At 48.5% G+C, this 15,016-nt stretch overlaps 1 protein-coding gene across 2 annotated transcripts in view; it reads left to right on the forward strand.

Annotated features, from left to right (window-relative positions):
* Positions 1-14,780, forward strand: part of AFF4 (ALF transcription elongation factor 4) — a 103,865-nt gene extending 89,085 nt beyond the window's left edge. For both annotated transcript variants that reach the window (XM_077265864.1, XM_077265865.1), the window contains 6 exons: positions 7,422-7,558; positions 8,265-8,336; positions 9,198-9,291; positions 10,805-10,848; positions 13,918-14,138; positions 14,256-14,780. In XM_077265864.1, coding sequence (XP_077121979.1) covers positions 7,422-7,558; positions 8,265-8,336; positions 9,198-9,291; positions 10,805-10,848; positions 13,918-14,138; positions 14,256-14,383 — 696 coding nt within the window. In that variant the 3' untranslated portion in view covers positions 14,384-14,780. The remainder of the gene's footprint in view (positions 1-7,421; positions 7,559-8,264; positions 8,337-9,197; positions 9,292-10,804; positions 10,849-13,917; positions 14,139-14,255) is intronic.
* Positions 14,781-15,016: the final 236 nt, after the last annotated feature.

Below are 15,016 nucleotides of genomic sequence, written 5' to 3' on the forward strand. Positions count from 1 at the left end.
CACCTGTTCCATAATAGAAATCTGCAGGTGTAAAACCGCAGGTGAAATCCGCAGGTAAAACGCAGTGCGTTTTACCTGCAGATTTTGCAAAAACGGTGCTGAAAAATCAGCACAGAAATCTGCAACTTGTGCACATAGCCTGAGGGCTGCAGTTTTTAGAATGATGTCACTTTTGGGTATTTTCTGTCATATTGACCCCTGAACTCACTTCAAATGTGAGGTGGTCCCTAAAAAATGGTTTTGTAAATTTTGTTGGGAAAAATGAGAAATCGCTGGTCAATTTTTAACCCTTATAACATCCTAACAGCAAAGAAACAGTTTCCAAAATTGCGCTGATGTAAAGTAGACATGTGGGAAATGTTATTTATTAACTATTTTGTGCAATATGACTCTGATTTAAGGGCACTAAGGGCATTAAAAGTTTGAAAATTGAATAATTTTTCAAAATTTTTGCCATATTTACGTTTTGTTTTTTTTTTTTCATAAATAAACGCAAGTCATATCTAAGAAACGTTACCATTACCATGAAGTACAATGTGTCAGGAAAAAACGTTCTCAGAATCAGTGGGATCCGTTGAAGCGTTAGAGTTATAACCCCATAAAGTGACAGTGGTCAGAGTTGTAAAAATTGGCCCTGTCATTAAGAACATAATTGGCTCTGTCACTAAGGAGTTAATGGGCAAAAAGCTTTAAAATGGTTATCCGGTACGGAAGGGTTTTTTTGGCTATTGAGCGAAGTGCTTACGAGCAGGTAGTTGCTAACCTGCCTGTTCTGCCCTGTGACCATGTCTTCGGCTCAGGTTTGGATTCTCTGGCTTCAGTTGACCTCACATCAGTAGAACAGCTCTGTCACTTCTGGTCTGTGCTGACATCTTACTGATTGATAGCCTGCTCCCAATGTTGGGCCACGTTCACACGTTTAGTATTTCGTCAGTATTTTAAATTATTATTTGCAAGCCAAAATCAGGAGAGGAAAAGTATCATAGAAACACGTCACCACTTCTGCATTTATCACCCACTCCTGGTTTTGGCTTACATGTACTGATGTAAAATACTGACCAAATACCGAATTTGTGAACGAGGTTTTAGGCTGTGGGGAGCTGTCTGTCTGTCAGTATGCCACTGGCAGTGACGCCCCACAAGAGATTAGAAGAGATGAAAGTGCTCTGTCTACGCGACATCTTCAGGAGCATGAGACTCACGGGCGGTAGTGGACCATGACGGCTCTGTGCCGGAAGGGATTGTCGCAAGGCAAAATACGCAAATAATTGCTGGTAAGTTCTGGCCCAATATCCAAAAAAACCAAAGTCCTGGTTCATACAAGGCTTTTCCTGTCTTGTGTACGCTCTCAGCACTATTTTATAATGTGCGATGCTTCTATAGAGTTTTCTCCTACGTATCATTGGGGGACACAGGACGAATGGGTGTTATGCTGCTGCCACCAGGAGGACACTAAGTTAAACACACACAAAAGATTAACTCCTCCCCTGCAGTATACACCCACGGGCTGGACAATCCGGAGCCAGTTCTTACTTAGTGTCTCAGGAGGCACTTGGGTCCTCTGGACCCCACCAATTTTCGTTTTTTAATGGAGAGAAGGGAGCGACAGGCAAATTTTTAGCTCTGATCTCTCCCGCACCAGCAACGGGCAAGTACATGGAGCGTTCCTCCTGTATCCTTTCCCGCGACGATGGATGCCAGCCCTGGCTCACTTCCCAGTGTGGCGACGGTTCCTAAGCGTTCCGATCTCCCTCCATCTCTCTCAGGCGACCATGGGGACTAATCATCCACCTAAGTCTCCTGGAGCCAGGGCACAGCCGGACAGTATGACATGGCGTCCGTGCAGCCGCCCTCTGAATCACCACTGAATAGAGCGGATGACGCAAGGCGGCAGAAGCTCTCCACCCTCTCCCTATCATGGTGAAGGTGGATGGAGCATCGGTCCCATCGCACAAGGTAAGTGCAATGGGCCGACGATCTGACAGGAGACCGCCCGCTCAGGGACCCCTTAATTAATGCGGCGCTGCAGCCGCAGGGCTTAGCAGCTTTATCTTTCTATGGGAGCACGGCGGGCAATGGCGCTCTGTTTGGTGCGGTGGCACAGACGCCACAGTTCACCGGCCCGGGCCGGACTACAGCGCCCGCCTACATACAAGCAGAGCAGGGAATTCACCGCCCGCCCACGACACGCCCCCTCCCTGGGCGCTTCTCGCTCCCGAGAAGCGCTCTTCTCACATCTCGGCGGCCATCTTGGACCAGGAAGTGCGCTGGCGGCTCTGCAGCTCCGCAGCGCACAGGACCTCAGGATCTCCCTGCCAGGCCACCGCAGAACTTTTGGTGAGACACACTCGGTACGATTGTCTCCCCCCCTGTCAGTACGCTCACTTTATCACAGAAATGTCACAGTCTAAGCAAAAACGGACTGGAAAGACCCACTCTGTTATTTTTGCTGTGTGCACCTCCTGCAAAATATCTCTGCCCCGAGGTCACACTGTCCCGCTGTGCACTGCCTGCGAAATTTCTGCGGCACAGGATACTCCGGCCTCTGTCCCGGAATGTAGTGAGCCTAGTACCCCCGCATGGGCGTCCTCTCTTGCTCGATCTGTGGCATCCTTGGAAAGGACGATACAGTCCCTCCGTGAGCCGTCTCTTACCCAGGGCACTTCCACGGATGATGTAACGCGGTCTAAGAACCCCTCTCGGCCTAGAGGTCGTACCGTTTCCAGAAGCCCTCACTCATCTAGGAAGAGGTCCAGGGTGATATCTCCGGTCCGTGATCAGCCCTCCGGCTCAGAGAGCGAGGTCTCTCGTCACTCATCCCCTACTCATAGCAGGGAATCTTTTCCGGACGACGCATCCAGCACGTCCTGCTCCCCAGAGTATCGTCACGACCAAGAGACTCTAGATTCTCTCATAGAATCCGTAAGCCAGACGCTACAGTTAGAGGAGGAAACCCCGTCCAAGGCGGTTCATCCCGTGTCATTCGGGCGAACCACAAAGCCTCATAAATTTTTTCCTACGCACCCTCAATTCAAGGACATTGTGGATCTCCATAGAGTCCGTCCGGATAAACGTTTCTCAGGTCAGAAGGCTATGCAATTGAAGTATCCGTTTGCACAGGACCTGGCTAAGGAGTGGTCTCAGTCACCTTCCGTGGACCTGCCAGTGTCGCGGCTAGCCACCAAGGCGGTTCTATCCTCCTCTGAGGGTGCGTCCATCAAGCATCCCACCGATAGACAAATAGAACAGATGGCTCGATCGGCTTTTGAAGCCTCCTCAGCTTCTCTCTTTCCCTCTTTTGCCGCCACTTGGGTTGCAAAAGCCATGTCCCATTGGGCCGAGTCTTTGTCCTCTACAGCACTACGTGCCGACTTACCCCCAGGAATTTCTCACCTGGCAACTCAGATCGCCAGAGCGGGGGATTTTGTAGTTTCCGCATCCCTAGATGCGGCCAACTGTGCCTCACAGGCAGCGGCCAATGCTGTCACGATCCGCAGATCCCTTTGGCTCAGGGACTGGAAAGCGGACTCAGGATCCAAAAAATCCCTCACGTCTCTCCCATACCAAGGCGAACGCCTATTTGGGGATAAACTAGACAAAATCATCGCAGACTCCACAGGAGGAAAGAGCAAATTCCTTCCCCAGCAACGTACTTTTCGCCCCTTTCGCAACCAACAGGGCCGAGGCCGATATTTCCGTTTCGGCTCCAATTGGTCTAATCCCTCCTCCGCACCACCCAGCGTCGGGAGAGGTCAGCGCAAGGACAGAGCCTCCCAGCCGTCTTTCAAACCTTCTCCCACTTGGAGAGGCAGACCCAGACAACAGGGATCCCGAGGGCCCAGACCTAACAGGTCTCCACCTCAATGACTTTGGGCAAACGCCGAAGGACACCGACAGAGTAGGCGGCCGCCTACTCTTCTTTCGGGATGCGTGGCTCTCGGTAGTTCCCGACCGATGGGTCCGCGACCTAGTGTCCTTCGGTTACAAGATAGAGTTTGTCTCTATTCCCCCATCTCGTTTCTTTCAGTCCCCTCCTCCCAGGGCAAGGGTCTGTCAGTTTTTCCAGGCCATAAGGTCGCTATGGGAAGACGGGGTCATCATCCCGGTACCTCAGAACGAGAGGTACCAAGGTTTCTATTCCAATCTTTTCATTGTACCAAAGAAGGACGGCTCAGTACGTCCAATATTAGACCTCAAGCTTCTAAACAAATACGTCCGCGTTCGTCAATTCCGTATGGAGTCCCTCCGCTCGGTAATTGCCTCTCTGGAAGAGGGCGAGTTCCTTGCATCTCTAGATGTTCAAGACGCGTACCTGCACATTCCCATCCTACCGTCTCATCAGCGCTTCCTCCGCTTCGCGGTCCAGGGGCACCATTTTCAGTTTGTCGCCCTACCCTTCGGGCTGGCCACCGCTCCTCGGGTGTTCACCAAGGTCATGGCAGCTGCCGTGGCCATTCTCCATGCTCGAGGCATAGTGGTGCTGCCCTACTTGGACGACATCCTCATAAAAGGCCCCTCCTTTCGATCCTGCTCAGAGGCAGTGGACGTCACTATAAATACCTTTTTGCGTCTGGGTTGGAAAATCAACTTCAGGAAATCTTCCCCAGTCCCGGCTCAAACCATTTCCTACCTGGGAATGATTTTAGACACCTCTCAAGGTCTGGTACTCCTACCTCAGGAAAAGGTATCCACTCTTCAGAGAGAAGTCCGAAAACTTACCCAACCTCGCCCTCACTCCCTACGTTTCTCCATGAGGGTACTCGGCAGGATGGTGGCAGCGATGGAGGCAGTGCCCTTTGCTGTTTTTCACCTCCGTCCCCTTCAACATGCCCTTCTAACAGTATGGGACAGGAATCCCGCCTCGCTCGACCGCCGTCTCCTGCTCCCTCGCCCAATCAGGCAGTCCCTCAGGTGGTGGACCAAGAGGTCCTCCCTGACTCGGGGGAAGTCTTTCCTTCCGGTGCACTGGCTGGTTGTCACAACGGACGCCAGTCTCTTCGGCTGGGGTGCAGTGTTCCAACGTCACTCGACTCAGGGTCGCTGGTCCCCGCAGGAATCCCAGCTGCCCATCAACATCCTAGAGATTCGGGCAATCAGACTGGCTCTCCGCCAGTTTCATCCGTTCCTTTCCGGCCGGGCGGTCAGAGTCCAGTCCGACAACGCCACTGCGGTAGCCTACATCAACCGCCAAGGCGGCACTCGCAGCAGAGCGGCCATGGTCGAGGTAGCGCTCATTCTCCGCTGGGCCGAGACCAATCACTCCATACTCTCAGCAGTTTACATCCCAGGCGTGGAAAACTGGGAAGCGGACTTTCTCAGTCGCCACAGCCTCGATCCCGGAGAGTGGTCTCTCCATCCCGCAATCTTTCACCAGATATGCTCTCGATGGGGGACCCCGGACGTGGATCTAATGGCATCTCGCCTCAATTGCCAGGTTCCCGTCTACATGGCCAGGTCTCACGACCCCTCAGCCTTCGGAGCCGACGCTCTCGTCCTCTCATGGCAGGGTTTCAGACTCCCATACATCTTTCCCCCAATTCCTCTTCTGGCGAAGGTAATCAGGAAGATCAAGGCAGAACGGATTCCAGTACTTCTCATCGCTCCGGACTGGCCGCGCAGGACATGGTACGCCGAGATGATACAACTGGTCTCAGACGTACCTTGGAGGTTACCGAGCCGCGCAGACCTCCTGTCTCAAGGGCCCATTTACCACCCGAACTCAGAGGCCCTGTGTTTAACGGCGTGGCCGTTGAGTCCTGGGTACTGAGGCAGAAGGGTCTGCCCCAGACGGTTATATCTACCATGCTCCGCGCACGCAAGCCTTCTTCCATGCGCATCTACCACCGCGCCTGGAAGGTATACTTCGCCTGGTGCAGGGATCGGGGACGTTCCCCCCTCCAATTTTCTATTCCTCATATTTTGGAATTCCTTCAATCAGGAGTAGACTTGGGCCTTGCCCTCAGCTCTCTTAAGGGCCAAATCTCTGCTCTCTCGGTTCTTTTCCAGAGACGGATTGCAAACAGACTGCAAGTCAGGACCTTCATCCAGGGAGTTTCTCATATGGTTCCGCCTTACAAAATGCCTTTGGAACCATGGGACCTAAATCTGGTCCTCTGTGCTCTTCAGGAGCCCCCCTTTGAGCCCTTGAAAGAAGTGTCCTTGCTGTTCTTGTCGTGGAAGATTGCCTTCCTCGTAGCTGTCACATCTATTAGACGTGTCTCTGAGCTGGCAGCTCTATCTTGCAAACCTCCTTTCCTCGTGTTCCACCAGGATAAGGTAGTTCTACGGACATGTCCGACTTTTCTTCCAAAGGTCGTTTCCTCCTTCCATCTTAATGAGGAGATTGTCCTTCCCTCACTGTGCCCTGCTCCTTCTCACCGCACGGAGAGGGCTCTCCACACTCTGGACTTAGTGAGGGGTCTCAGACGTTATGTCTCCAGAACTGCGTCTCTCCGTAGGTCAGACGCCCTGTTCGTTCTTCCGGAGGGGCCACGGAGGGGTCTACCCGCTTCCAAGGCCTCCATCGCCAAGTGGATTCGTTCCGCCATCCAAGAGTCCTACCGTGTCAAGGGTCACGCCGCACCTCCGGGGATCAAAGCTCATTCTACCCGGTCAGTCGGCGCGTCCTGGGCCATCCGGCACCAGGCTTCGGCAGCACAGGTCTGCAAGGCTGCTACATGGTCCAGCCTGCATACATTCACGAGGCACTACCATGTGCACTCTCAGGCCTCGGCAGACGCGTCCGTCGGTAGGTGAATCCTACAGGCGGCAGTGTCTCATCTGTAGCTCGTAGGCACGCACAGCATTTATAACTTCTTGTGCCCACCCAGGGACTGCTTTGGGACGTCCCATTCGTCCTGTGTCCCCCAATGATACGTAGGAGAAAAGGAGATTTTTGTGTACTCACCGTAAAATCTTTTTCTCCGAGTCATCATTGGGGGACACAGCACCCTCCCTGTTAGCCTAGTTTGGCTCGGTTTTTCTTTTCAGTCTGTGTTTTGACTATGACATGTTTTCTGTTATTAACTGGTTTACTCCTACTGCTTTGTTACCGAACTGGCTCCGGATTGTCCAGCCCGTGGGTGTATACTGCAGGGGAGGAGTTAATCTTTTGTGTGTGTTTAACTTAGTGTCCTCCTGGTGGCAGCAGCATAACACCCATTCGTCCTGTGTCCCCCAATGATGACTCGGAGAAAAAGATTTTACGGTGAGTACACAAAAATCTCCTTTTGTGGATCAGAAGTTACTATAAGGCTATGCATGCGTTTAAGCTGCGCGCTTTTGCATATTTTCATTTGTGCACTGTTTATATGTACTCTATTGGTTTATTCTCCTATGAAAAAAATCTCCATAATTTCCCTGTTGATATGTAACATGGGAGCAATTGCTTCTTGCTTGTAACCGAGATTCTCTTTCTGTAGTCTGACAGATTTGAGAAAGCCGTATACTACCTAGATGCTGTGGTTTCCTTCATCGAGTGCGGGAATGCATTGGAGAAAAGCGTGCAAGAGTCAAAATCCCCCTTTCCTATGTACTCTGAGACTGTGGAGCTAATTAAGTAAGTGTTGGGCTTTAATTCACTTTCTGGTCATGATTTCTCTACTTTTATACCTGCATTGATGGCAATTATTGACTGCAAAAAGAAGTGAAAAAAGTTGAGACTGAAGTATTATCACCTTATAGAGTGATCACGTTTACCATGTGATGGATCCTTTCTTGTCTAGTGATCATCCAGTTATTTAAAACGAATGACGTGGGATAAGCCATAAATATTAGATTAGTTGGGGTCCACCTCTGGACAACTCAGCTGATCAAATGTTTGAAGGTCCCTTCAGAAACTTTGTGATATACTTCAGCTTAATCTCAGAGACTACCTTAGGCAGGTTGTACACATTTAATAAACGTTGTCCTAACTTGCCGATTTTGCACAAGGATTGCAGCAGATGATTGCAGCAGATAATTTTAATTTGAACGTATCCAATCAGTTTTACCTATGGTACATTAGCCAATAGATGGTGAAGTTATGGGAGAGCTGATGGCCAGATGAATGAATGTTTATGTATGGTCAGCATTTCCTCTAACACTTTTTTAATCTTTTCTGTAACTTATTCAGATTATTTTTGTGGTCACTATAGATTCTTTAGAACAGTTAGTGGACCGATATCCATTATCATTATAAAATATGAATAATTGGACATGATGTTCCCATAACCTAGAGATCTATGTCTGAACCACTTTCTGACAGAGGTGCCATTGCTCCTTAGGTATACAATGAAACTGAAAAGTTCTTCAGCACCAGATGCTACAGCAGCAGATAAAAGGCTGGGTGTTCTTTGGTAGGTACAGATACAATTTTAGAGCTTGGAATTCATACCCTTAATGAAATGTTCTCATTCACATGTTTTATAAGAATAGTATTGTTGCCCCTTTCTACTCACCAGTGACCAAATACCCAAGGGTCAGTGTATAAGTGAGACTAAAGGTACCGTCACATTTAGCGACGCTGCAGCGGTCTAGACAACGATGCCGATCGCTGCAGCGTCGCTGTTTCGTCGTTGTGTGGTCGCTGGAGAGCTGTCACACAGGGTCCCCAGTGCTAATGTAAAAAAAACACAAACACTATATACTTACATTCCGGTGTCTGTCCCCCGGCGCTGTGCTTTCCTGCACTGGCTGTGAGCGCTGGCCGGAAAGCACAGCGGTGACGTCACCGCTGTAATCTGCTTTACGGCTGGCCGGCACTCACAGTCAGTGCAGGAAAGCACAGCGCCGGGGGACAGACACCGGAATGTAAGTATATAGTGTTTGTTTTTTTGTTTTACATTTACACTGGTAACCAGGGTAAACATCGGGTTACTAAGCGCGGCCCTGGGCTTAGTAACCCGATGTTTACCCTGGTTACCAGTGAAGACATCGCTGAATCGGCGTCACACACACCGATTCAGCGATGTCTGCGGGAGTCCAGCGACGAAATAAAGTTCTGGACTTTCTGCTCCGACCAACGATGGCACAGCAGGATCCTGATTGCTGCTGCGTGTCAAACTCAACTATATCGCTAGCCAGGACGCTGCAACGTCACAGATCGCTAGCGATATCGTTCAGTGTGAAGGTACCTTAAGAGTTGCTGTGGATTGTCCATGTAAAGATGACCTGCAGACCTATGTTACATTAATGCTATCTGCTTGTGTTGTCTTCAGTCTCCGATGTCAGTCCCTCCTGTACTTGAGATTGTTTAAACTGAAGAAAGAGAGTGCACTGAAGTATTCCAAAACCTTAACGGAGCACCTAAAAGTAAGTCACGGAGATGCATATTCCCTTCTAGGCTGCAGCCGTCATTACCAGTAGTCAGTGGAGGAGGTTGTATTCCTGTAGCTTGTCCTGTGTACCAGCTATAAGGCCCTGTTACAGCTAATGCAGATAGAGCTACTTGTAATGTCTCATGTCCAGGACAGCATGCATGCCAGATACATATATATTTGTGTATATATAATTCAAGATATATATATATATATATATATATATATATATATATATATATATATATATATATATATATATATATATATATACACACACACACACACTCACCGGCCACTTTATTAGGTACACCTGTCCAACTTCTTGTTAACACTTAATTTCTAATCAGCCAATCACATGGCGGCAACTCAGTGCATTTAGGCATGTAGACATGGTCAAGACAATCTCCTGCAGTTCAAACCGAGCATCAGTATGGGGAAGAAAGGTGATTTGAGTGCCTTTGAACGTGGCATGGTTGTTGGTGCCAGAAGGGCTGGTCTGAGTATTTCAGAAACTGCTGATCTACTGGGATTTTCACGCACGACCATCTCTAGGGTTTACAGAGAATGGTCCGAAAAAGAAAAAAAATCCAGTGAGCGGCAGTCCTGTGGGCGGAAATGCCTTGTTGATGCCAGAGGTCAGAGGAGAATGGGCAGACTGGTTCGAGCTGATAGAAAGGCAACAGTGACTCAAATCGCCACCCGTTACAACCAAGGTAGGCCTAAGAGCATCTCTGAACGCACAGTGCGTCGAACTTTGAGGCAGATGGGCTACAGCAGCAGAAGACCACACCGGGTACCACTCCTTTCAGCTAAGAACAGGAAACTGAGGCTACAATTTGTACAAGCTCATCGAAATTGGACAGTAGAAGATTGGAAAAACGTTGCTTTGTCTGATGAGTCTCGATTTCTGCTGCGACATTCGGATGGTAGGGTCAGAATTTGGCGTAAACAACATGAAAGCATGGATCCATCCTGCCTTGTATGGAGCATCTTTGGGATGTGCAGCCGACAAATCTGCGGCAACTGTGTGATGCCATCATGTCAATATGGACCAAAATCTCTGAGGAATGCTTCCAGCACCTTGTTGAATCTATGCCACGAAGAATTGAGGCAGTTCTGAAGGCAAAAGGGGGTCCAACCCGTTACTAGCATGGTGTACCTAATAAAGTGGCCGGTGAGTGTATATGTATATGTGTGTATATGTATATATATGTATATATATATATATATATATATATATATATATATATATATATATATATATATATATGTGTGTGTATATATATATATATATATATATATATATATATATATATATATATATATATAGTACAAAAATCAATTTTGTGAGTGGTAGACTCATATAAGACCCCTATAAAGCCTTATACCCAAATAAGTGTTAGCTTCATCATTTAAATTACAAGAAGTGAAGAAATAACTCTAAGATGGCTAGTAATGAAACTTCTTTAACCCTTGATACATTGAATACTTCCTTATCGTTACAGAATTCTTACAATAATTCACAAGCGCCGTCGCCGGGTATGGGAAGGTAAGAAATTCTGTGTTTTATTCCAGACTATACACAGCAGGGCTCATGGCTGGTTTCTGCTGTGCACACATGCATATCCTGCAGTAAGCATTTTGCTTTATCGGTTGTGGGGTAGCAGTACAGGCTCTAAGCTGTGGGATCACACATTCCAGCATGCCAGTCCAGCAGTTTTGTATGAATTAATTTACATTTTGGTGCTTGTTTTTTTTTTTCTCCGTGTTCCTTTTCCATCAGACTTTATTGATACCATTTTGGGGTAGATACATTATTACTCTGTCACCTCATTGGGGGACAAAGGACCATGAGTTCCAACCATCCTAATTGCACCAGACGTACATGGTACGCCGACATCGTACAACTTACAGCAGACGCCCCCTGGCGTCTCCCCGACCACCACAATCTTCTATCACAACATCTACCCAGGCTCGCTTCCGCTGAGGACTGGGTATGAACCCTGTAGTGTTTAGTAAACGAGTGTGGGCTAGTCCAAGTGGACGCCTTACACACTTGTTGTGCCGAAGCCTGGAGCCGAATGGCCCAGGAGGCCCCTACCGCCCGTGTAGAGTGTGCCGTAATACCGGCTGGAAGAGGAGAATTCTTAAGGCGGTAGGCCTCTTGCATGGTGGATTTGATCCACCTGGCAAGGGTAGCTTTGGAAGCTGGCAGACCCTTGCGGCCACCTTCCAGAAGAAGGAAAAGGGATCAGACCTCCGGAAGGCCGCAGTCCTAGACACGTATATACGCAATGCCCTGACTAGGTCAAGCGTATGCAGAGCCTTCTCCATTCTATGAACCGGAACCGGACAAAGGGATGGTAGTGAAATTTCCTCATTGAGGTGGAAGTTAGACACAACCTTCAGAAGGAAGGATGGGACCGTACGAAGAACTACCTTGTCCTGGTGAAAGGCCAGGAAGGGCCGTCTGCAGGAGAGTGCTGTCAGTTCAGACACCCTGCGTAGTGAGGTGATTGCCACCAGGAAAACCACCTTCTGGGAGAGAAGGCGGAGTGGGACCTCCTTAAGGGGTTCGAAGGGTGGTTCCTGCAATGCTGTCAGGACCAGGTTGAGGTCCCACGTTTCTAGTGGTCGTCTGTAGGGGGGGAACCAATCTGGAAACCCCCTGAAGAAAAGTCCTTACTTGCGGCTTGGTAGCAATGCGCCTTTGAAAAAGCACTGAGAGGGCTGACACCTGGCTCTTAAGTGAGCCCAATGACAGCCTGGCCTCCAGACCCGATTGGAGAAAGCCAAGTACTTTGGGTAGGGAATAAGGGAGTGGGGTCTGGCCACGAGATTCGCACCAGGTAAAGAAAGCTTTCCAGGTACGGTAATAAATCTTGGCAGAGGCTGGCTTCCGTGCCCTGATCATGGTTCCAATGACGTCCAGCGAGAGCCGTGCCTGGGTTAGAACCCAGGTCTCAAGGGCCACGCCGTCAAATTGAGAAGCCCCTGAGTTCTGGTTGTAGAACGGGCCTTGTGATAGAAGATTGTGGTGGTCGGGGAGACGCCAGGGGGCGTCTGCTGTAAGGGTACCGTCACACAGTACCATTTTGATCGCTACGACGGTACGATTCGTGACGTTCTAGCGATATCGTTACGATATCGCAGTGTCTGACACGCAGCAGCGATCAGGGATCCTGCTGAGAATCGTACGTCGTAGCAGATCGTATGGAACTTTCTTTCGTCGCTTGATCACCCGCTGACATCGCTGGATCGTTGTGTGTGACAGCGATCCAGCGATGTGTTCGCTTGTAACCAGGGTAAACATCGGGTAACTAAGCGCAGGGCCGCGCTTAGTAACCCGATGTTTACCGTGGTTACCAGCGTAAACGTAAAAAAAAAACAAACAGTACATACTTACATTCCGGTGTCTGTCCCCGGCGTCTCAGCTTCTCTGCACTGTGTGAGCGTCTGCCAACCGGAAAGCGAGCACAGCGGTGACGTCTGACGTCACCGCTGTGCTTTCCGGCTATGGCGCTTACACAGTGGAGAGAAGCAGAACGCCGGGGACAGACACCGGAATGTAAGTATGTACTGTTTGTTTTTCTTTTACTTTACGCTGGTAACCACGGTAAACATCGGGTTACTAAGCGCGGCCCTGCGCTTAGTTACCCGATGTTTACCCTGGTTACCGGGGACTTCGGCATCGCTCCAGCGCCGTGATTGCAACGTGTGACCGCAGTCTACGACGCTGGAGCGATAATCATACGATCGCTGCGACGTCACGGATCGTGCCGTCGTAGCGATTAAAATGGTAGTGTGTGACGGTACCCTTAGTTGTACGATGTCGGCGTACCATGTACGTCTGGGCCAGTTCGGTGCAATTAGGATGGTTGGAACTCATGGTCCTGTGTCCCCCAATTAGAGGCTAAGAGAAAGAGATTTTACGGTGAGTACACAAAAATCTCCTTTTTGATCACCTCTTATTGTACTTTTAGGAGAGTATGGTTCTTGGGCAGAGGGGAATGAAGTTCTGGGCTTTAGATTTTCTGCCTATAGTGTTAACTGTACGGGATAACTTGAAATCGATAGACTGACTATGTATTCATTATAAATTTGTACACGTACATAAAAGACTTATGTGAAGTATATTGTTTCATGTAAAGCGCCCTCAAAAGACAAGAGGACTTTCCCTCAGTCTCCATAGGAAGCAAGGCTTCTTTACCATGAGAACCATTGATTAAGTGAACGGGCTCTGGCCGGCAGTATGCATATCGCATACACCACCGCCATATCTGCCTCAGAAACCGGCGAATCCTATCAGCTAACATTGCTTACACTGGCGGATTCAGAAGTCTGCAGTCACACAGAGTGACTGCAGACTTATCATTTTAGGCCAGATAACCCCTTTAATGTTTACTGACTAGATTGAGGCCAAAAGCTGCTCCTGGCCTTCACCTGAAAATGTTTCATGTGTATGTCGGGGAGATTTTCCAGTATGCACAGTAAACGTAGGAAAAAAAAAAGTGATGGGTACGGACTTGGTCTTTATATGTACCTGTGCCCTGGTGATAAGTGTTGTCTTCTCCTTAGACTGACACCTCACATCATTTGTTTCTCTCTCTATGAACAGTAAGTCTGTCAGCATGCCTTCTCCAGTGTCTCCAAAGTTGTCCCCTGGTAGTTCCAACAACTATACCTCCAATGTGTCCAGTTCATCGGGTGGCACTTCGTCAGTAACTATTCCACAGAGGATTCATCAGATGGCTGCCAGCTATGTCCAGGTCACATCCAATTTTCTTTATGCCACTGAGATTTGGGACCAAGCCGAACAGCTTTGTAAAGAGCAAGGTGGTAGGTGTTTCTTGTATCGAGCATACAGGTCCACAGTCCTCGTCATGCGTGTGACTGTCATTCTTCTAGCAATGGTCTCCTTTCTGAAACCCTTGTTTTGTTTGTCCCCCCCCTTAGATTTTTTTACAGAACTGGATAAAGTCATGGGCCCTTTGATCTTCAACTCGAGCACCATGACAGAACTGGTACGCTCTACCCGTCAAGGCCTGCATTGGTTGCGCTTAGATGCCGGTTTGAAACATTAAGGACCCACATAATGAAGCGTGGAGTATTTTCTTGCTGCCTCTACATTTTTCCACAACACTGTGTCCTGCTTGGAAGGAAGACTGCCATAACATACCGTCTGGTTGGCGCTGAGGACGAGCGGCTTCGCACCTCTTTGTTTCAGCCATATCCATCTACACTTTCCTGGACGTCTTTGCTAAGAGACACAATGAAGCTTCACTTTTTATTTAAGAAAAGAAACGAAACGTATTTAAACTATTTTCCTAACATTATGAATGTTATTATTTTCCATCATTTTACAGAAGAATCCATATTCCTGGTATCATGCACGATAACTTTTTAAACCTATTTATTTTATAAAGCTTAATGAAAATCTATAAACTACGGGCAGGCTGTGCCCTTCCCTCGTCTATGGTCAAACCTTGCAGTCCGGAGTGTTTGACATCTGAAATCATGTTTTTCAGCAGTGAAAGGGGGTTGTGCAGTTTTTAATATATCATCTATATCAAAGTAGCCTTCCAAGTACTTTATATGATACGACATATGCATTTCTTGTTTGTTTTTTTTATGGTTTGTGGGCTGTGTTACTTTTGTACTGTCTTTCCGCGTTAGAGAAGAGAATGAAGAGCAGTGCATCTTAGTGTAGCGATAGG

Source organism: Ranitomeya variabilis, chromosome 5, assembly GCF_051348905.1.
Source record: "Ranitomeya variabilis isolate aRanVar5 chromosome 5, aRanVar5.hap1, whole genome shotgun sequence".
Taxonomy (NCBI): domain Eukaryota; kingdom Metazoa; phylum Chordata; class Amphibia; order Anura; family Dendrobatidae; genus Ranitomeya; species Ranitomeya variabilis.